Here is a 24,520-nt window from a genome sequence, read left to right on the forward strand (position 1 = left end):
AAGACAAACAAAGGGCCAATAGGCATATGAAAAGATTCTCAACATCAATAACTATTAGAGAAATGAAAATCAAAATGACAATGTGGTATCACCTAACACCGGTCAGAGTGGCCATCATTAAAAGACCTACAATAACAAATGTTGGAGAGGGTGTGGAGAAAAGAGAATCCTCCTACACTGTTGGTGGAAATATAAGTTGGGTGCAGCCACTATGGAAAACAGCATGGAGGTGCTGCAGAAAACTAAAAATAGCACTACTATATGATATAGCAATTCCATTCCTGGGCATATACCCAGACAAAACAAGAATTTGTAAAGATACATCCACCCAACGTTCATACAGCACTATTCACACTCGCCAAGGAGTGGAAACAATCTAAATGTCTATCAGCAGATGAATGGACAAAGAAGACACGGTACATATATGTACAGTGGATTACTAGTCAGCCATAAAAAGAATGAAATGAAGTAATACCATTTGCAGCAACATGAATGCAACCAGAAATTATCACACCAAGTGAAGTAAGTCAGAAACAGAAAAACAAATACCATATGACATCACTTTTATGTAGAATCTAAAATATGACACAAATGAACCTATGGACAAGACAGAAACAGACTCGGGGACATAGAGAGCAGAATTGTGATTTCCTAGGAACTGGGGATTAGTGGAAGGATGGCGTGGGAGGCTGAGGTTAGCAGCTGTAAACCAGTGTCTGTAGAGTGGATAAACAACAAAGTCCTACTGTATAGCACAAGAAACTATATTCAATATCTTGTGATAAACCATGATGGAAAACAATATTTTAAAAAGAATGTATGTATGAATGCATGTATGTATGTATGCTGTATTGTGCTAAGTAACTTCAGTCATGTCTGACTCTTTGCAACCCCAGGGACTGTAGCCCACCAGGCTCCTCTGTCCCTGGGGCTTCTCCAGGCAAGAATACTGGAGCGGGTTGCCATGCCCTCCTCCAGGGAATCTTCCTGACCCAGGGGTCAAACCTAGGTCTCTTGCATTGCAGGAGGATTCTTTACCAGGGAAGCCCATGGACTACTATATCCCCAAGTCAAACCAACGTTTAAAATAAAAGGTTCAGGGTCATGGTCTTGTTTCCACTCCCAATTGCTGGCCCTTGAAGGACAGTGGGGACAGATGGCTGAGGACGAGACGAGCACTCCTGATGCTCTGATGCTTCTCGAAACCCACCGGGTTCTTTGTACATCCCTGATGAAAAAGGAGCCTGAACAATGCCAGAGGCTGACTTTTATTCTAACCCCACAGGATTGGGGATTGAAATCAGGGGTGAGTTGTTTGGTTTTTTTTTTTTAAGATATTTCTAGACATGTGTATTTGTAAATTGAGATTCCATCACATTACAGGTGGTTCAATGGATTCTTAGGTGTTTGATTTATATATTCTCTCTTGCTTAAACCAGGCTGGAAATTTCTCAACAATTTATATCCCAACAGATAAAGGCACAACTAAAGGATTGTTGATACTGCTACTAGACAGAAATTAAATTCTGTACCTAAAAGGGACCTGATGAGATTACCATCACATTTAATATAAGCTAGAGTTAATCAGTGGAGAAGGCAATGGCACCCCACTCCAGTACTCTTGCCTGGAAAATCCCATGGACGGAGGAGCCTGGTAGGCTGCAGTCCATGGGGTCGTGAAGAGTCGTACATGACTGAGCGACTTCACTTTCACTTTTCACTTTTATGCATTGGAGAAGGAAATAGCAACCCACTCCAGTGTCTTGCCTGGAGAATCCCAAGGATGGGGTCGCACAGAGTCGGACACAACTAAAGTGACTTAGCAGTAGCAGAGTTAATCAGAGAGCTAAAATTTAATGCTTAACCCCAAGGAGAGTACATCTTTTTTAAAATTTTTAATCGGTGGATAATTGCTTTACAATGTTGTGTCAGTTTCTGCTCAGCTATATGTATACACACATCCCCTCCCTCTTAAGCCTCCCTATCCCTCTGATCCCCATCTCACGCTCCAGGCCATCACTGAGCACCAAGTTGAGCTCCCCGTGCTATCATTTTTACACATGGTAGTGTATAAATATATCAATGTTACTCTCAGTAACATTGTCCTGAGGTCCATCTTGAGGTCTGAGTCCCTATTCCTGCCCTGCAAATAGATTCACCAGTACCAGTTTTATAGACTCCATATGTATGTGTTATTATATGATATTTGTTTTTTCTCTTTCTGACTTGTTTCACTCTGTATGACCATATGACCCAGTAATCCCACTAGTGGGCATAATACCTGAGAAAAAACCATAATTCCAAAAGATATATGCACCTCAATGATCACTGCAGCACTATTTACAACAGCCAGGACACGGAAGCAACCTAAATCCTCATCGAAAGATGAATGGATAAAGAATATGTGGAACATATACACAGTGGAGTATTACTTGGCCATAAAAAGGAAGAAAACTGGGTCATTCATTGTAATGTGGATGACTCTAGAGTCTGTCCAACAGAGACAAGGAGATTACATCTTAACAGTGAACAGAGGTGTATTAAGAAAATATTTCACTATAAAATGTAACCAGTAAGTGAACTTGACATGTGAATACCCAAGCAGAAGATTTTGCTGCTCTGTAAGAAACTTTAGGGGAAGGATTTATTAGAGGCCAAAGTGAAATCTTGAAGCCATAATGAGACAGACGATCCGCTGACTCAAATTCCCAGAGGTTCTCTTCTCTAAACTCCCATCATTATCTAATGACACCACTAATTTCACTTTCATCATGTCACTTTCCATTTCGTCACAATTTTCATCTGTTTCTCATCTTTCCAGCAAAGGTGCCACACAGAACAGTTATCCTGCCTTTTCTCTTTCTGAAAGGGAGTGTGAAGTCATTCAGTCATGTTCAACTCTTTGTGAACCCATGGACTGTAGCCTACCAGGCTCCTATGTCCATGGGATTTTCCAGGCAAGTGTACTGGAGTGGGTTGCCATTTCCTTCTCCAGGTTTCTCTTTCTAGAACCTGCTTATCTCCTTGCAGAATTTCTAGAGGACCTAGAGGCCCTGTGCATAAGAGATGCTCGGTAACTAGGGAGCAGGATGTGGTCTGCTATGTAAAAGTTCTCATCTTAATAGTAGGAAACCCACATCTGCTGCTAATGACTAACTCTGCCAGGTGGCAGAAAGCCCACGGTAGAATGAGAATTAAAACAAAAATACACAATTGAATAAGTAGATTCTGAATATTTTTATCACCATGTCTATTATGGGTTATTTTTTATTGTTATTTAGGATAATGTTTAGACCCTACTGATGGGCAGCTGTGTAGTGGGGAAGTAACAAATACAAACTGCAGCATTGCCTGTGCCACTTACGAGCTCTGTGACCTCAGGATCTTCTCTTGGCCTTTAGGGGCCTCAGGCTCTTCTGAGAAATACGGAAAAGTTCTCAAGAAAGTTACATCAGATATGCAAATTTTACTTGGCAAAGAGTAAACACACTCAATAGTAATTATTATGGAATAACTAAGTGGTTGCCAAGATACTCTTTTATGATAATAAAGATCACAAAGGAAAAAAAGGAGTCTTTCTTTTATATACTTTGCCCAAACTTATGTTACTTTTGAAAACTGCATAATCTATTCAAGTCTCACAAAATATTTCTCCCAGGTAGATATGAGATATTTTTGGGGAAAAAAAGCTTTTTTAGAGTGTTATAAGTTGATCGTGGCTAAGACTGCAAAATCCAGACCTTGGGAAATGTATCAGCGCTCACACTCCTTGTGTTTAACGGCAACTTAGACAGGAGCATTTCTCTTGAAGAGAATGGATGACGGTACTATCACCCAATCTGGGGAGCGTCTAACTGTAGAATAAGAAATAAGCTCAGTCCTTTGAATGGGCTTCCCTGGAGACTCAGATGGTAAACAACCTGCCTGCAATGCAGGAGACCCTCAGATGGGTCCCTGGGTCAGGAAGATCTGCTGGAGAAGGGAGTGACTATTAACTCCAGTACTCTTGCCTGAAGAATTCCATGGACAGAGGAGCCTGCAGGCTACAGTCCATGGGGTCGCAAAGATTCGGACACAAACAAGTGACTAACACTTTCACTTTCAAGTCCTTTGGGTGGGGATGAAATTGATACTTCTTGCTCTCCGGTCCAGGAGTAACTGGACCGAAACATCCAGTAATCTACACTGCTTCCAATAGTGGCTCAAGCTCTCTGAGCGAGCTGGATGAGCATTTAAGGCTGATATCCTGTACTCAAGGACAGTCCCTCCACAGGGATCGCTCAGACTACAAACAGCTGTGCCCAGGAAGTGGTTTTCTCATGAAGGTAATAACAACAGCATGGTGACAAGATGAAAAATAAAGGGTAAAAGAAACTAAGATGCTTAGTCTAGAGCATGCACAAAATTGCTGGGGAGGATACTGTGAGTCAGGTTAGTTTCTTACAGAAACCATGTGGGTTCATGTATTTATAATCCAGGTTTAGGAAAAAACAAGCATGTAAAATCATTTTCACATCACTGGCTAGTGAAGTCACCCATACTAAAGTTAGGCAATCGCTTGAAAATTGTGTTGAATCTGCATTGCCAAGGAGTATTGTTAATTGCATATAAGTACAAATAAATAATTTTTATTATGTATAAATATGTAAAACGTATTCTCTATTCTCCCAGTGTAAGATAAACTTTGCTAAATCTGTAATACTTAATCTCTAGAAGTTCTCCTTTTATGTGCATATAAAACGTAAGCTCACAATGCAATTGTTCAGAACTGTTTTAAGATGGTGTTGAAATAAGAATGTCTCTCTCTCTACATATATATATATATATATATATATATATCTTCTCTTTTACTGAATTCTCATTCTTTCTCTATGTACATGCACACAAGAAGAAATTAATAAAGCTATCATAATGGTGGAATTAAACTTTGGGGTATTTCTTAAGAGAAAAGTTTATGCTTAAGTTTTAACTCTGGGTCAAAAAAATTGAAAAGACCACAATTTGCAATTCATATACTAAGATAGAGAATTGCAAGAAGAGAATAGTGTGTATCAAAAGCGCTCCAATGGAAAAATCCCCAATCTATTTTATTCACGGATATGTGAAGAGAGTCATTAACTGTATTAATTATAAAGATAAATAATTAATGCTACATATATTATGTATGTTAAAAGAGTATAAAAAACAGTGGCTTCAGAGTTGAAGGTTTGTTTGATATTAAGCAACAGTTAAAAGTTAGTAAAATAAAAATAAAATTCCATTGAGGCAACACAAATAGGTTTGGGAAGAAGTAATACTATGCATAACTCCATAATTTATCCAAATCTTTTAATATCCTTTAAGATTCCTAAACCAGAGCCAAGAATATCTGGTCTAGAGTTGCTTCTTTCTGCAATCTTATTATAGCATAGTGCACTTAATCTTAAATTCCTGATTTATGGTAGAATTTACGGATATTCCCACTGGGATCCTAAAGCTCTTAATTTGTTTACATATTTTGGCATTTTTCCAGATTTATGTGAACAGTAACAGATCCAAGAAACAAAGAAACGGAAATGTCTTTGAATAGCATTCTTTTACTATCAGGTCATACATACCTCCATTCAGTAAAACAGGCCACTGAATTCCTGAACTGGGCAGTTCAATAATACATTTTTTAAAACTCAGGTGGGATTAAAGAGAATGATTTTTCTATTCAAACAAGAAAAGCAAAAGGAACTATGAACTTAACAGGGTCTTAAAAACACACACACAGGATGGAAAAAGAATTCCTCCAAACTATAGAAAAAAATTAGTAACACACAGATTTTATCATCTATTTCCTCCTCCTCAAAGGGATGTTTTGTTATCCTCTTAGACTGAAGAGCTTGCTTTCAATTAAATTAAGGGCTCAGATGTAAAGAATAGAAAAGGAACAAAAAAAGAAAAGGAAAGAAAAAGCTGACATACCAACAAACCAACCAATTTCAATAGCCCATTTTATAATGAGGTAGAACAAAGAACAAAATGGATGGTGCCAAAATGGCTAAGCTCCAGAAACCTCATTCAGTTAATCTACTATATGCTTTGCCAAACCTTATCCAAATAACCCAATTATTACAGTCCAAAGACTGGTGGAAATTCTTACAAAATTGGCCTCCATATGGAATCTCAAATCACGTTTCCACTCAGGTCGAAAAGATCACTAGACTGTCTTCTGGTAGCTTTGGCCTCTGGCTTAACTGCAGTCGTGCAAGATGGAAATTGGGGGAACGCATCCAGGTAGAACTCAGGATGTAGATTTCCATCAGATTTTTTTAAAACCTCAAGTATGGAACAGTCCCTCCTAGCTGTAATCCAGTTCCCTGAAAAACTGTCCAAAACAGAATCAGAAATTCTGAATTTTCAAGCTGTGTTTGGCTTCTAGTGTGCTGGGTGATCAGGAACCCTTTATCTATCGATATTTTTGGAATTGTCATATCACAAGATTGATACAAACCACCTTACAGAGACCCTACAAGGATTAATTAAGGTTAAACAAAGAAAAAAATGCCCTACACAATCCAGCCTTCATCCATGCTGCTAAAGAGACCCAGATGTTTTATTAATAGCAACTATTCAGATTATTTGGTAGCATCTTTGCTGAGTAACTTGCATAATGCATTTCAGCTGTAAAGACTTTTAAAAAAATATCCAACTACTTTTATTTTAATTCTATATTACTTTCATTAGCAATGGAAAACCTATTTTTTTTTCTCCATACACACGAACGTGTTAAAGTCAGATCTTATGTTTTGTGCATCAAATTTAGATGTGAATCTTTTATGTGGTGGATATAATGTAGGTTTTAATAAAGGCTTAAAAGTGAAGAAAATAAGCTCTTCATATAATAGAGTTATTTAAGGACTCATGATAAAATCCTTCACAATATTATTTACTTTTTAAATCCTGGCAATCCAGTATCATGACAAGTAGTTGTCAGAATCCTTTCTCAAGCTTTAAAGTAAATACCATTTGTAGTATTTCATGTGAGAGTAGGACCATAAAGAAAGCTAAGCGTGAAAGAATTGATGCTTTCGAATTGTGGTCCTGGAGAAGACTCTAGACAGTCCCTTGGGCAGTAAAGACATTAAACCAGACAATTCTAAAGGAAATCAACCCTGAATATTCATTGGAAGGACTGATGCTGAAGCTCTAATACTTTGGCCACCTGAGGTGAAGAGCCAACTCTTTGGAAAAAATCCTGACGCTGGGAAAAATTAATGGCAGGAGGAGAAGGGGACGACAGAGGATGGGATGGTTGGATGGCATCATCGACTCAATGGACATGAGTTTGAGCAAACTCCAGGAGATATGAAAGACAGGGAAACCTGCCGTGCTGCAGTCCATGGGGTTGCAAAGACTCGAACGTAACGCAGTGACTAAACAACAACATTTCATCTACCTAATCAGCATTTACTGAGCAAGACAAACTGATCAATGTATTTCATCGACTGCAAAATTCAGATTTTAACTCCACACGGTAAAAAAAGAAGATTATCTATCCATTCACCAAATAATGTCAAACACATACTTAGTGCCAAATACTATTGTAGACAGTCACTAGAAGGTATACAAAGATGAAAACTTCCTTCTTTTATATAACTTAAATTCTAATGAAGAGGCAAAAATCAGAAATTTGAGTGATAAAGGAAATAATTATTAGACTGATGAGGAAAAAAAAGAAAAAGCTGGTTATTTGAATGTTTAAGAAAACAGAACTTCAGACTGAGGAGACACTGTATCTGTTTTTGGATACCAATGAAGAATAGGAAAAACCATAATTGTGTAATGAGTTATTCAATTTACAATAACACCAGGAAAGAGCAAATCACAGCTAAGAAATATGGACAGTGTTTACAAAGGCTATTTCAAGCATGGGATTCAGCCTACTCTTTGCTGGTGAATCAAAGTGGGACTTTTTTGAATAACATTATTAATTTTTTAAATTAAAGTGTGATTGACATGCAAAATTATATTAGTATAAGGTGTACAAAATGATTGACACACTAGGTCTAGTGGTCATCTGTTACCATACAAAATTATAATTGTTTTTCTTGGGGTAATTACTTTCAAGATTTACTCTCTTAGCAACTTTCAAATATGAGGACCTTTATAGAAATCAAAGATTCTAATATTTCAGACTGGAAGAGAAAAGTTACTTGGCTCTGCTTAGGTCAAGCTCATCATACTGACACCATTCATCCCCAAATTTTCCCATCAAGCAAACACTGTGAATACTTGGGACAGTCTCATGACAAGAGAAGACTTCCTACTTTCTTCTGCCTAGATGTTCTCTAGACCTTCTTTTCTCTTGCAAAGATGATGAATGGATTTCAACTTCTCTTTTTAGGTCTTGTTGAGGCACAAATATCTGTAATGCAACTCTCGTTCATCAAGGCAATATTTCCTTCTACTTTTCTATGTTACACTTTGGTATCCAAGTATGTTTGATCATTCACTGCCTGTGGAAATCCCAACAACTTTAGAGCTCAAAGACTGCCATCTCTGCGAGTGATAAAAATTTTATGTGTGTATCAGTCTTTGGCTTCCCTGTTGGCTCAGCGGTAAAGAATCCACCTGCCAATGCAGGAGATGTGGGTTTGATCCCTAGGTCAGGAAGATCTCCTGGAGAAGGAAATGGCAACCCACTCCAATATTCTTGCCTGGGAAATCCTACAGACAGAGGAGTTTGGTGGACTACAGTTCAAGGGGTCGCAAAGAGCCAGATCCAACTGAGTGACTAAACAACAACAACAAATCAGTCTTTGTAGGTTTACTGGCACATACAGACCCACGGATGTTCTGAAACATTGTCTGTGTGGAGTCGCAATGGCCAGAGGAAAGGATGAGTACAGCGACACTGAAAGGTAATGGACTTTACCCATTCTCTTCCTCTTGCTGCTGAAGAAAAACAACTGAGCTTCCCATTTTTTTGAGAGTCAGTCTTCAAGGGATCTTAAAATAGTACGTTTTACAGACTCACAGACTTAAGAGAACAAACTTAAGGTTACTGAGGCTAAAGATGGGGGAGAGGGATAGATTAGGAGTTTGGGATGGACAGGTACACTGTGCTGTATTTTGACATAAATCACTGCAAGGTCTTTTTTGATCCACCTCCTAGAGTTTTGAAAGTAAAAACAAAAGAAACATATGGAATCCAATTAAACTTAAAAGCTTTTGCACGACAAAGTAAACCATAAACAAAAAGACAAAGGCAACCCTCAGAATGGAAGAAAATATTTGCAAATGATATGACCAACAAGGGGTTAACCTCCAAAATATACAAACAGTTCATGAAGCTTAATATCAAAAACAAACAACCCAATCAAAATATGGGCAGGAGGTCTAAACAGACATTTCTCCAAAGAAGACATACAGATGGCCAAAAAGCACGTAAAAAGATACTCGACATCACTAATTATTAGAGAAATGCAAGTCAAAACCACAATGAGGTATCATCTCACACTGGTCAGAATGCCCATCATCAAAATATCTACAAACAATAAATGCTAGGGAGGATGTGGAGAAAAGGGAACCCTCCTGTACTGTTGGTGGGAATGTAAATTAGTGCAGCCGCGAGGGAGTTAAAAACTAAAACTAGAAATACCATATGACTTAGCAACCCCACTCCTGGGCATACACCTGAAGAAAATCATAACTGGAAAAGACAGATGCACCCCAATATTGACTGCAGCAATATTTACAATAGCTAGGACATGGAATCAACCTAAATGTTCAACAAAAAGGAATGGAAATGATGGTGTGTGTGTGTGTATCAAATCACTGGAATATTACTCAGTCATAAAAAAAACAAAATAACATCCACAACAGTGTCATACTGAGTGAAGTCAGACACAGAAAGACAAATATATGATATCGCTTCTATGTGGAATTTAAAGAAAGGTACAAATGAGCTTGTTTTCAAAAGAGAAATAGAGTCATAATGTAAGAAACAAATTTATGGTCACCGGAGGATAAAGGAGGGATGAACTGGAAGACTGAAGTTCGGATACACATATTACTAAACACACAACAAATAATTAATGAGAACCGGAAACCCACTCCAGTATCCTTGCCCGGAAAATCTCATGGACAGAGGAGCCTGATGGGCAGCAGTCTATAGGGTCGCACAGAGTCAGGCACGACTGAGCAACTGACATGTACTTACTTAATAAGAACCTGCTGTGTAGCACAGGGAACTCTACTCGATATGCTGTAATGGACTATATGAGAAAAGAATCAGAAAAAATAAAAAAGAGTGGATATTTGTATACGTGTATCTACAGCACAATTGCACTCATCTCACACGCTAGTAAAGTGATGCTCAATTCTCCAAGCCAGGCTTCAGCAATACGTGAACAGTGAACTTCCAGATGTTCAAGATGGTTTTAAAGAAAAGGCAGAGGAATCAGAGATCAAAATGCCAACATCCACTGGATCATTGAAGAAGCAAAAGAGTTTCAGAAAAACATCTATTTCTGCTTTATTGACTATGCCAAAGCCTTCGACTGTGTGGATCACAATAAACTGTGGAAAATTCTGAAGGAGATGGAAATACCAGACCACCTGACCTGCCTCTTGAGAAACCTGTATCCAGGTCAGGAAGCAACAGTTAGAACTGGACATGCAACAACAGACTGCTTCCAAATAGGAAAAGGAGTACATCAAGGATGTATAGTGTCACCCTGCTTATGTAACTTATATGCAGAGTACATCATGAGAAACTCTGGGCTGGACGAAGCACAAGCTGGAATCAAGATTGCTGGGAAAAATATCAATAACCTCAGATATGTAGATGACACCACCCTTATGGCAGAAAGTGAAGAAGAACTAAAGAGCCTCTTGATGAAAGTGAAAGAGGAGAGTGAAAAAGTTGGCTTAAAACTCAACATTCAGAAAACTAAGATCATGGCATCCAGTCCTGTCACTTCATGGCAAATAGATGGGGAAACAGTGGAAAAAGTGGCTGACTTTATTTTTCTGGGCTCCAAAATCACTGCAGATGGTGACTGCAGCCATGAAATAAAAGACACTGACTCCTTGGAAGGAAAGTTATGACCTACCTAGACAGCATATTAAAAAGCAGAGACATTACTTTGTCCACAAAGGTCCGTCTAGTCAAGGCTATGGTTTTTCCAGTGGTCATGTATGGATGTGAGAGTTGGACTGTGAAGAAAGCTGAGCACCGAACAATTGATGCTTCTGAACTGTGGTGTTGGAGAAGACTCCTGAGAGTCCCTTGGACTGCAAGGAGATCCAACCAGTCCATCCTAAAGGAGATCAGTCCTGGGTGTTCATTGGAAAGACTGATGCTGAAGCTGAAACTCCAATACTTTGGCCACCTGATGCGAAGAGGTGACTCATTTGAAAAGACCCTGATGCTGAGAAAGATTGAGGGCAGGAGGAGACAGGAATGACAGAGGATGAGATGGTTGAATGGCATCACTGACTCGATGGACATGGGTTTGGGTGGACTCCGGGAGTTGGTGATGGATACGGAGGCCTGCGTGCTGTGGTTCACGGGGTCGCAAAGAGTCGGACACGACTGAGCGACTGAACTGAACTGATTCTCTTTGCTGAACAGTAGAAACTAACACAGCATTGTACATCGACTCTACTACAATAAAAAAGTTTTTTTAATGCTTTTCCATGGCAAAAATAGTTATGTTTTATAATACTATATAAAATCATGCTTAGGAATATAAGCTCCAAAGTTAGATAACTGAATTTGAATCTCAAGTCTGCACCTGGTGCTTGAGTGACTCTGTTACTTAAAGTTATTAAAAATGTACATACCTTGGTTTTAAATGGAGATTGGTATGCTACTGAGGACATGAAATTATTATGAAGAAAAAGTTATGCACACGCAAAAGCACTAAGAACAGTTTTTGGAACACAGTAATTCATTCAACAAATGTTAGCTATTTCTATAATCAATATCATTTCAGACCCAAGAAAGTTTAACTTTTTCAGAAAACTTTTCTATAATATTCAGGTGTACTTTTCTCCTTCAGTAACAACTAATAGGGAAGAAGGCATCCAGAGAACCTTCTAAGGCTTTGGGATCATTGCCCTAACCAACAGGTCTCCTTATAAACTATCTCCTTCAGCAAAATGTGTGTCTCCAGATAGATTCTAGACCTTTGAGACTAAATGTACTACACACTACCACAGATTCCCTTTTCTTTCTTACCAACTGGTGCTCAATAAAAAGATTCAAAACTCAGTAATACAAAACAAAAAGGCCAATAGATGTGTATTGAGTTCACCTGTCTGCTGGAGGCCCTGCCAATCTCAGCCGGGCTTTTTCATCCATTTGATGACTAGCTGGAAGTCAGGTGATCCAGGCTCTTGTTTTCTTTTGGAGGCAGCAGGCCAGGCTGAGCATTTGCATCTCATGGTGGTGGCAGAAGGGGGAAAGAGCAAGCAGCAACATGCAAGGCCTCTAAGGCCTTGTCTCAGCGGTGCCCTGCCACTTCTGAGTTGCTCCGTTGGCCAAAGAAGGTTTTGTGATGAAATCCAAGGTCAAGAACTGGACATAAATTCCTCCTATGGAAGCTAAGTGGAAGGAAAGAGTATTTATAAACAGCAATTCAACCCACCACACCTATGCAGACATCATTAAGAGGACACAATATTTTTCCACTGTGCCTTAATACAGCTTTTATATCCTTGGCTGCCAAAGTAATTGCTAGGAAACCTGCTAAATAGAAGGGAAAGAAGAAAACAGCTAATTAAGACTTCTGGTTTTGCAAATTTTTAATATATTTTATAGAATATAGCTGAATCTCCAATTATATTTGTATGTAATGTAAAACATCATACTGTTACAGTTTGAGAATACTGTATTTATTCAGTTGAGGCTGAGTCAGTTTGAAAAATAAGTACCAAAAGAAAAAGAAGTACATATATACTAAACATCAATGAAAACTGTCAATAGATTTAAACATATCTTAATTTAGTTATCAATTACCTCTATTTTGTTTTATAAAGAAAACATTTAAAATATTTAATAGCAGTTTCTTACTTTTCATTTTAAAAGATATATATGCTTTCATAATTGAAACTAAAAATACATGAGAACATGTATAAATGTTACAGTGCCAAATACCACCTATACAGCCACTTCTAGCCCACTTATTTGAAACTATATTAATAAATATTAAAACAATATGTATTTATCATTTATTCTGCTTATTTTTCATTAAACTTTTAAAATAATTTCAAATCTTTCTTATCTTAAATGGCTTTCTTAACATTTTGCTAAAATATCATAGCTTGTTTCTTTGATATAATTAGTTTTAACATTAAAAAGAAATAAAATGTACATATTTAACTTAAGAAATGCAATATTGCAAATTGATTTTTATAAAAGAAATACTGCACACACATTTATAAAGTAAAATTTGATAGTTATAATTACAGATGACCCTTGAAGATGCAGGGATTAGGGGCACTGACCTCTCCAGTAGTTGAAAATCTGTGTATAATTTATAGTTGGTCCTTTGCATCCAAGGTTCCTTCCAATCTGAACATTCAACCATTGTGTAATACTGTAGTAGGTACTACTGAAAAAACTCACATATAAGTAAGTGGTCCAATGCAATTCAAACTTGAGCTGTGCAAGGGTCCTTTCCCTGGCAAACGAATGCAAAATGCTTAAAGTGGCTACAGTAAAAATGACTTTGGGTAGAATAGGGATCTGACTCTTATCTGTAGATGAGTATTTACAACAAATTGTCTCGCATGCTTAGCACTTTCCTGAAAAAAACAACCTACCTACCTCTTACCAATGAAGGTCAATCAAACCACTGATCACACTGTCAACTTCCTAAAAAAGGCTAACTTTAAACAGCAAGTAATTAAGTAGCATACATTTAAAAAGAAAACAGTCTTTCCATAAATTTTTGCAAGTAGAAAGCAATTTCAGCAACCCTCAGGCATACTCTACCATTATTTTTAAAGGAATTTGGGAAAATAATGTGAAAATGGACAGTTCTTATGAATGTATGTTTCCAGAAGTGAAGATGAAAATATACCTGTAAAGTTGCCTCTGGATCTCTTAACAAATACAGCTGATTTATCTTTCTCTCTTGCCTTAGCTATGATTTCTGTATGTTGGAAAGCCAAAAGCCTCAGCACTTTCCTGTGGACACTGGGCTGGCATGTCCCTTCGCATCCATTCCTCCAATACTCACCCAGAGCCTCTGGTTCATTTCCCACAGCCTCGCTGCTGGATGTCCTTTGCCCGCAATCATTGGTATATAGGAAATGAGCTAAGAACTCCTTCTTAGTACCCAAGTTTAAGCCCTGCTTTTTGCTACTAAGCAGACACATGTCTTTGGAGAAGTCAGTGAAGATCTCTGAGCCTCAGCTTTCATCTAAACAGTAAAGGATGTGAGGAGATGTCTTTAAATTATTTTCAATGCTGTGAATCAGTTTGCAGATTATAAAGAAAAAAATTAAACGCCATAATGATGATGGGGATTTCAGACCCAACTTAATATTTTATCTAAATCTTACAACACTAAATGTTCACAACTGCCTAGGGTAATGGCATACTAACTGTTTCAAGGTAAATGGTCGTCTGGTATAACATTGTACCAGAGAAAAATTCACCTTGGAACAAACAGTATGCCCTTCAACTGAAGAGTCCATTATTCCATTGAAATCTAAGGTAATAGCCAGCACTCAATAGTACACTGATACTGCTTGTGCCAGAGAAATGCCCAGTTTCCCACCACGTACCTAAAGACATGAATCTTTTCTTTAAAATCTTGATAAGTTTTCCCCTTTTGCCTTTACGAGCACCTTCAAATTCTTAAAACACTCACCTGAAGACATCAACAGGAACACCTACGACCTTTTACAATGCAGCCAACCCACTTTAACAGAGTTCTAACCAGTATCCACACACCGCCCATATATTTTCATCCTCAAGATTTTTAATTAAATGATTTATTTACATTTCTTAACATTCCAGGAGACAGAGAGAGAGAGAGAAAATGGTGAGCCCAGGAATTTAGATTCAAGCCTACATTCATTCAAACCAACACACTTCATCTAGGAGAATGCACTGCAACAATTATTTCATATCCTTTACATTCTACTATTATTTAAATATAAAAAATAAACTCTCCAACTACTATAGATACTTGGGAAATAAAGGGAAAATTACCCAACATGTTAAGAAGAGACTGCACAAGGCAGATAATTCACACACTATCTGTAACTGAAAACATTTTATGCAACTTTCATAGTTCCCACGCGGCAGACTAAGTTCTGGCATAGCCCTATCTGATGTGTTTCTATAAAGTATATATATAGAACAAAAAGCGTCTCTAATAATTGAATTCACAGAATTATAAAATGTAAGGTAAGGGGAAAATCATCAGTATCTAAGATGTATATACCAGTGGAAATTTGAAAGAATAAGAACTTAACTTAAAAAGGCAGTGGTTATCAAAATTATTTGATGTGCAATCAACTACCAGTAGCTGATACACCTTTCAGAAGACTAACTTGAGACTGACCGGTATTAATTTCATGACACTTTCCAATCTTCTTTTCAAGTTATTCAGAAAAATCAGAAGCCTTTTAAATTAATTTAAGTCAAAACTGTGTTCCATAAACCGAAGAAAACATACAATTTTAAAACATTAGAAAAGCAGAAGGAGAGTCTATCTCCTTTAGGAATCTACGGTAATGTAGGCTATTGGTGAAGACACTCAGATCATAGTTCACTGCTCTCTCTCTTTGGTCAAGGTATGAAAAATCAGAATGCAATTCAAAATAAACCATGGAGAGAGGATACTGTTAGAATTAACAATAATCATTAATCTTAATTATTAGTTTCATTATATAGTGATTTACTAATTAACATAGAGATAATAGTTGACATTTTCTAAACTTTCATTCCTTGGAGAATTATCTGACTCCTCATTATTTCTATTTTACCCTTTCATGTCTTTATGAAAAGATTCTTTATATGAAGGCCATTATTTTCCCCTTATTTGTTCTTTTCCAATTTAGGCAATTTATATTTGGCACACATAAAAATGTTTTTAAGTTCACCCAAGCATCACATCCTACAAATTATAAAAGACAACTTCAACATTCTACCATATACAGTTTGGAGGGAAGAACAAAAGAAATACTTAGGGGAATGTTTCTAAGAACACAGCAGGTAATTTCCTCCATGTTCTTTATGCTACCAGTAGTTGGCCAATGAGTCCAGAATTTCTTTCTTTGATTAAGGCAGCAATAATGGTGGCGCCTTGCCTTAAACTTTCCCGTAGCTTCTGTTCCTCCTGAAAGAAAATAATAATTGTTCTAGAAACAAAAGATATCAACACATTACATTTAACAAGGAGCTACTTTTCTTATTAAAAAAATATTTTTTAAAGAAACTTTCCCCAACTTTATAGAGATATAAACATAACATTGTATAAATTTAAGCTATATGATGTGATGATGTGATATACATATACGTATGTGTGTGTGTGTGTGTATAGCAAAATTGTTACTCAAGTAAGGTTTGTTATCACATCTATCACCTCATATAGTTAACATTTTTTCGGAAGGGGGGTAATAACATTTATGGGCTTTCCAGGTGGCTCAGTGGTAAAAGAATTCATCTGCCAGTGCAGGAGACATGGGTTCCATCTGTAGATCAGGAAGACACCCTGGAGTAGGAAATGGCAACCCCCTCCAGTATTCTTGGCTGGAAAATCATGGACAACCGGGCTCCTCTGTCCATGGGATTCTCCAGCCAAGAATACTGCAGGGGGTTGCCATTTCCTTCTCCAGGGGATCTTCCCAACCCACGGATCGACCCAGGTCTCCCGCATTGCGGGCAGACGCTTTAACCTCCGAGCCACCTGGGAAGCCCACTGGCAGGTTGTATCCTTTGACCAACATCTCCCCATCTCCTCCACTTCTCAGCCCCTGGCACCCACCAATCACAGACTCAGCCCCTGGCAGCCACCAATCACAGACTCAGCCCCTGGCAGCCACCAATCACAGACTCAGCCCCTGGCAGCCACCAATCACAGACTCAGCCCGTGGCAGCCATCAATCACAGACTCAGGCCCTGGCAACCACCAATCACAGACTCAGCCCCTGGCAGCCACCAATCACAGACTCAGGCCCTGGCAACCACCAATCACAGACTCAGACCCTGGCAACCACCAATCACAGACTCAGACCCTGGCAACCACCAATCACAGACTCAGACCCTGGCAACCACCAATCACAGACTCAGACCCTGGCAACCACCAATCATAGACTCTCTGTTAGTATGAGTTTAAGGAGTCACTCTGCACTGGCTTGCTGTTCTTTGGGCTCAGCATTGCTAGAAATCAGACTGCAGCCACTGTGAAGGGCATGGTGCCCTAGATAAAGGAGAAATGCTTTTACAAGCACTTTTGTTATAGAAAAAAATATCTGCTGAAAGTACCAAGAAAAGCACTGACAATTTCAAATGCTAATACTATGAAACAAAAGGTTATTTTCCCTGAATTCAATATCTGGCCAACTTTGGCTCTTCACTGAAGTGTGAGCATTTCTCTGATGATGCAATTCTTTTCTTCATCTTTTTTTTTAGTGTTCTTCATCAACAGACTGTTATAAACTATGAGAATTGGTGTGGAGGAGGAAAAAAATCTTCTTTTTCTTAAGTAAATTATCAGGCAGATTTGTGAAATGAGTTACCTCACAAGTTGCTAAAATGTGGTTTTTGCCTTTGAAATCATATTCTGCCTTTGAAATTCATATTCTATGAAATTCTGTTTTGTTTTGTTTTAAATTTAGGCTTCCTGAATGTATAAAGGGATGATAATATGAAAGGAAAATGAAAGTGGAAACAGAGCTAATACCTTAAGGTCCTTGGGTTGTAAATTGAGCTATGTCCAAACAGAGAGATCTAGTGACCAATTTCTACACTTTGGGACCATCCGTAATGCCTTATCCCAACATTCAATATATCGCTAGTACCCCCTGCTTCTACATCTTTATCCCTACTGCCACTGTCAGCATAATACCTCAGGCCCCAAATTACTGAAACAATCTCGTAGTCTCTCTAAAGTCTGTCCTCTTCTATCCTATATCCTACATAGCAATGAAAATACTGAGTATAAATAATAAAAATTTGATCACATCATAATTCTGCCTAAAATCCTTTGAAGGCTATCTTTAAACTTCAGGATCAGTTATGAACCCTTTACCTGGCAGGTCTTTTATTCTTCCAAGCCTCTTACCATTCCCTTAAAATCACTCAGTTCTCCAAGCTATGTAGAACTGTTTAAGATTGCCCAAACAAGCCATTTTTCAAGCTTTCATCCTTTGCACTAACTAATTCCTTTGTCAGAAAAGCTGTCCCACTCTCATCCTAGCCTAGGTGACCCGACTTACTCTGAGGTTCAACTCGGGTATCAGCGACTCTTGAAATCTCCTTTGACTGCTGTTCTCCAACTCAATTTAAGTGAGGTGAATATACATGTTTCCATAGTTGTGAATTCTTCTAAAATACTAAATTCTCATAGTCTTTCTAGCTGACCATCTATTCCACCATATGATCAGTTTCTTTCTTTCACATATTTTAAAGACTTTTTACTTTGTATTGGGGTATAGCCAGCTAATAATGTGATAGTTTCAGGTGAAGAGCAAAAGGACTCAGCCATACATATACATGTATCCATCCTCCCCAAACTCCTCTCCCTTCCAGGCTGCCATATAACAAGATTCATTTCTTGATGCAAAGAATATTTTATCTTTGAAGATGAAAAATCTAGTTCAATGCCTTACACACTGTAACACTCCATAAACTGTAACAAATTCAAAGCAAAGGGAGCTCTGACTCTGATGGACATATATTCACCCTTTCCATTTGATTCATTTGTTAACAATGACAAGTATTTACTTTGTTTACTCCTATTTACATATTTACCCAGAAGTCTGGCAACTGTGCAAAGAATGCTATCTTATTCAAGCCTTCCCACTACCACCATGCCTACACTAGCCCAGGCTTAGGTTTCTCATCTTTGATGATGATCGTTAAGAGATTATCTCTGCTTTAGCTAGTCTTTTCATCAGTTTCCCTGATTGTGTTCTAAGAGGTGGCGATGGGGAAGATGCACTGGGGCTGAACAGTGGCTACTTCGCCTCTTGCGAGTGAGTTTTAATGACATTTCAATAATGGATTTCAAATTCTGTATCAGTTTCAAGAATATCAAATCACACTAACAAATCACTTAAAAGCCAGATATATTTGAGCTTAAAATGTGATTCACTGATAGGAGTAGATATCATTCATGACACACCATTCATAAATATAGAAATAAGTATTCTAAAACTGAAAAAACTAGAAAACAACTATAGACACATATTTGTCACTCTTAATGATTAGTTAACCACAATGTTGCAGTGTATGACACACATCTATTTCTAAGTCTCACTAAATTGAGATATATAACAGATGATGATAACTAAGACTTTCCATTCAAAAATATACAGGAAAAGGTGATCTGCATAGTCTTTTTGAAACCAGTTTACAGTTATAATGAAAGCAGCACAGTAACAAAGAAATGAAGGTGGGGGAAAAGTCTGTTTAAGATTCGAGGGCTAGAAAAATCACACTTCTCTATGTTAGAATAAATCTTCCATGCTCATTTGATTGCTCCATAACTTACATACCTAACTAATAATGAATTTAAGTAAGAATGTTCTTTTAAAGATTTGCAATTGTTTATAGGCATCATTTGCAAAGATTTGAATTCAGTGAAAAGAACCTATGGTATTTCACTAAATATTTGTTTTCCCTCTCTGCCTGAGCTCAATCATTTCATCTTTGAAAAGCATGGAATTTTAAGAGCTAGCTGATTTAAACAAGATGGTGAGACAGACACATACTTAGAAAATTCTAGTAGGTACACAGATTAGATATACAAATAATTTATGGATTTCAAACTCATCTCAAAACCCCATTTCTCTATAAAAGTATTGATAACATAAGTAAAAAAAATGCAAATAAAACTTTAAAATGCATTTCCTGCTGAAAGCGGATTTGCAAAACAGTATTTTAACCCTTAATGGAGACAAAGATGCGAAGGGCATTACAGGTGGACATTTTATTATCATTCACCCATATTTACATATATGTATGTGCATTCATTCCTTTCTGTGTTCCAAATATTACAAAATAAAAAGTTTAATGTTAAAACTACACAAGGTCAACATGAACACTGAGAAGTCATGCTGATGGTATGTACTCTTGATTTTTTTGAATACTTTTTTGATGTGGACCATTTTTTAAATCTTTATTGAATTTGTTACAATATTCCTTCTGTTTCATGTTTTGGATTTTTGGCCACTAGGTATGTGAGATCTTAGCTCCCCGTACAGAATTTTTTTGGTAAGGACTAAACCAAGTAGGACATATAAATCACTGACATCTAACAAATATTCTATTATAACAGCTGCTAGAAATATTTTTGTGGAGCCACAACAGTGTAGTTGATATCACCTACTCACTAATTCACCATACACAACCATTAAACCTGAAAAACTCTAGGTAAAAATGTTGTTTACAGATCTAAGACAGTAACCAACACATGTCCACCGTCCTTGAAAGCAGAGACCGTTGGCTAACATTCAGCCCAGATGTCTTGTTAAGAGAATTTTTCAAAACTTATGAAGAGGAGAAATAGAGCCCAAGAGAATGACGGTCTCTCTGGATGTTAAAAACGGAGCTTACAATTTAAAATTGCCCAAGTTGCTCATATTGGGCAAAAAATATCCTGGTAAGGGGAGAGTTGCAAAGAATTCCTAAAATTCTGCTGAAAATTCCACTTGTTTGGCCAGTTCCTACTCGGTGCTTGCATAGGAAGAGACTCCATGGGGACTAAAAGAGAATAATTGCTGGCAAGCTGGAGGGAGGAGCAAAGATTTTAGAAGCTGCTCTGTACTTAGAAGGAGATTAGATGTGATTTAGACTGGAACATGGAGACCTTGGTGAACATTCATGACCTTCAGCCGAGATATCTGATTGGCCATGCCTACAGCCCAGGAATAAGGACAAAACTGAACAAGAGCTGCCTGAAAAAAGCTTTAACCACCACCAGAATAGCAAGTTGATTTCCCAATAATACAAGTGCTCTCCAGAACAAATTTTACTCTTCGCAGGAAGCTAAAATAAGCCAGAACTACTTTTACAATGTATTATAACTAATGTATGACAGGCAGTAAAATATTACTTGACAAGTAAAGAAGTAGAACACAAAGTAGCAAAAAAAAAAAAAAAAAAAAGCCAGTTCAGTCGCTCAGTCATCATCAGTCCTTCCAATGAATATTCAGGGCTGATTTCCTTTAGGATGGACTGGTTTAATCTCCTTGCTGTCCAAAGGACTCTCAAGAGACTAGACTGTAGGTAATATTGCTATAGCTAGGCATAAGAGAAATGAGGGGATTCAGAGTGTGGTAGGATCACAGAAGGCAGGAATGGTTCCTCAGGGAGACAGAATAAAATGATGAGAGAAAGAGGAGGAAAATACTGTAGAGTTCCAAGATGGACAGGAAATATTTTGCAACAAGAAATGACTGATTCTTAGAGTGGCATATCAGTGTGATAAGCTAGAATTTATGTAGGTATTGTAAGTGGGCACCCAACAAAAAATTAAGAAAAAAGTACCCAAATTAATCAGCAGTTTATTTACAAGGTGTAACTCTTGTTGTTCAGTTGCTAAGTTGTGTCTGACGCTTTTGTGACCCCCATGGACTTTTAGCCTGCCAAGCTCCTCTGTCCATGGGTTTTCCCAGGTAAGAATACTGGAATAGGTTGCCATTTCCTTCCCCAGGGCATGGATCTTCCTGAACAAGGGACTGAACTCACATTTCCTGCATTGGACGCAGATTCTTGACCACTGATTCATCAGGGAAGCTCTCTGTGTAACATCAGCAACATTCATTCCTAGGCTTCAGGTTTACCTTGATTTATGCTCAGCAGTCAGAAAGAATAAACTGTGAACATGGTACATCAATGTTTATATAACACATAAAAAGCAAAAGCATTAATTTTTTAATTAAACTAAAAATGGGAGGATATATAAAAAGTATGTTAAAGTCTATGGTATTTTCCAAGTAGCATTAGTGCTGAAGAATCCACCTGCCAATGCAGGAGAGTAAGAGATGCAGGCTCCATCCCTGGGTCAGGAAGATCCCCTGGAGGAGGAAATGGCAACCCACTGCAGTATTCTTACCTGGAGAATTCCATGGACAGAGGAGCCTGGCAGGCTATAGTCCATAGCATCGCAACATTTCTGCTTAAATCTAAATTATTGTCATAACAGGAATTACTTGTTTTACTTTATCACTCTATTCACTTAATAACAATGTCACATTTTGGAAAAAATATAACAATTGCAAACACTATTGTCTCATAAAATAATAATGTAACTTCTAGCTGGAAAATACAACATTTACTTTTTTTCTTGGTTAAAACTATACTATAAACTAGAAACTGGTCATAAAGTAGCCAGGTTTCTTAAATTACTGGAAGGGAAAATATCAAAATGTAAACAAGAGTTATTCTTGGATGATAGATTTATGGCTATTGGCTATTTTTATTTCATCTTTATATTTTGCTTTATTTTCAAATTTTTCAGAATAAACACATTTTATTCTAGTAAGAAAAGTAAGCTTTGTAAAACTTACTTTCAAGACTATTTAAATTCAAGGAACTAAATTTGATTTGCTATATAAGACTGATAATTCAAAATATTGTCTACATTTTTAGAGAATATTTACCCCCACCAAAATATTCAAAATCTGTACAAAGAAACATTTTTATTTGAATATTGCAATTTCAATAAAAGATCACCAAAAGAATCATAGCAGTAATTCACAAAGTTTTAGCTTTCTGCTGATTTAGAGGTTAAGAAAGATACAATGGAAGTCAGGCTAAGAGTAACAACAGAAAAATGTGTACTTAATTTTATTCAGCAGGTTAGCAATTTCTCATTGACATCTTGAAAGAGTTTCTTACAGCTGGATTTTTTTTAAATATCAGGAAAAATATAAATAAAATATCAATATAAAATTGCTATTTTAAGTTTTTTGTATCCTCAAACAGAAATTATTTAGCATTTAGAATTCACCATGGGTTTTAACTAGAAACTTGTCATATTTGACTATTTCCTTATCACTTTGTACCTTCAGGATTAGGATAAAATATGTTATTTTAAAAACATTTTTATTTTATATTGAAGTATAATTGATTTACAATCCATAATATATATAGTTTTAAAACCTTATACAACTTAATAGAAAAGAAAACAAACAACCCAGTTAAAAAATGGATAGAGGCTCCGAACAGACATTTCTCTGAAGAAATACACTGTGTTTAGATGAAAGATTAATGAAAGTTCTAATTACTTTTATCTTTTAAAAATATAATTCTCATAGATTCAATGCAATCCCTATCAAGCTACCAACGGTATTTTTCACAGAACTAGACCAAAGAATTTCACAATTTGTATGGAAATACAAAAAACCTCGAATAGCCAAAGTAATCTTGAAAAAGAAGAATGGAACTGGAGGAATCAACCTGCCTGACTTCTGACTCTACTACAAAGCCACAGTCATCAAGACAGTGTGGTACTGGCACAAAGACAGAAATATAGACCAATGGAACAGAATAGAGAGCCCAGAGATAAATCCACGAACCTATGGACACCTTATCTTTGACAAAGGAGGCAAGGATATACAATGGAAAAAAGACAACCTCTTTAACAAGTGGTGCTGGGAAAACTGGTCAACCACTTGCAAAAGAATGAAACTAGAACACTTTCTAACACCATACACAAAAATAAACTCAAAATGGATTAAAGATCTAAATGTAAGACCAGAAACTATAAAACTCCTAGAGGAGAACATAGGCAAAACACTCTCCGACATAAATCACAGCAAGATCCTCTATCACCCACCTCCCAGAATATTGGAAATAAAAGAAAAACTAAACAAATGGGATCTAATGAAACTTAAAAGCTTTTGCACTACAAAAGAAACTATAAGTAAGGTGAAAAGACAGCCGTCAGATTGGGAGAAAATAATAGCAAATGAAGAAACAGACAAAGGATTAATCTCAAAAATATACAAGCAACTCCTGCAGCTCAATCCCAGAAAAATAAATGACCCAATCAAAAAATGGGCCAGAGAACTAAACAGACATTTCTCCAAAGAAGACATACAGATGGCTAACAAACACATGAAAAGGTGCTCAACATCACTCATTATTAGAGAAATGCAAATCAAAACCACAATGAGGTACCATTACACGCCAGTCAGGATGGCTGCTATCCAAAAGTCTACAAGCAATAAATGCTGGAGAGGGTGTGGAGAAAAGGGAACCCTCTTACACTGTTGGTGGGAATGCAAACTAGTACAGCCACTATGGAAAACAGTGTGGAGATTCCTTAAAAAACTGGAAATAGAACTGCCATATGAC

At 37.2% G+C, this 24,520-nt stretch overlaps 1 protein-coding gene across 2 annotated transcripts in view; it reads right to left on the reverse strand.

The window, feature by feature from the left end:
- The window catches only part of CRPPA (CDP-L-ribitol pyrophosphorylase A), a 435,402-nt gene that overhangs the window by 63,707 nt on the left and 347,175 nt on the right, over nt 1–24,520 (reverse strand). Inside the window, exon 10 of one of the 2 annotated variants that reach the window (XM_043872970.1) lies at nt 11,818–16,331. In XM_043872970.1, the coding sequence (XP_043728905.1) occupies nt 16,227–16,331 (105 nt within the window). In that variant the 3' untranslated portion in view covers nt 11,818–16,226. The remainder of the gene's footprint in view (nt 1–11,817; nt 16,332–24,520) is intronic. The other variant, XM_043872969.1, reaches the window with a different exon arrangement.

Source organism: Cervus elaphus, chromosome 18, assembly GCF_910594005.1.
Source record: "Cervus elaphus chromosome 18, mCerEla1.1, whole genome shotgun sequence".
In the NCBI taxonomy this organism is placed as follows: Eukaryota; Metazoa; Chordata; class Mammalia; order Artiodactyla; family Cervidae; genus Cervus; species Cervus elaphus.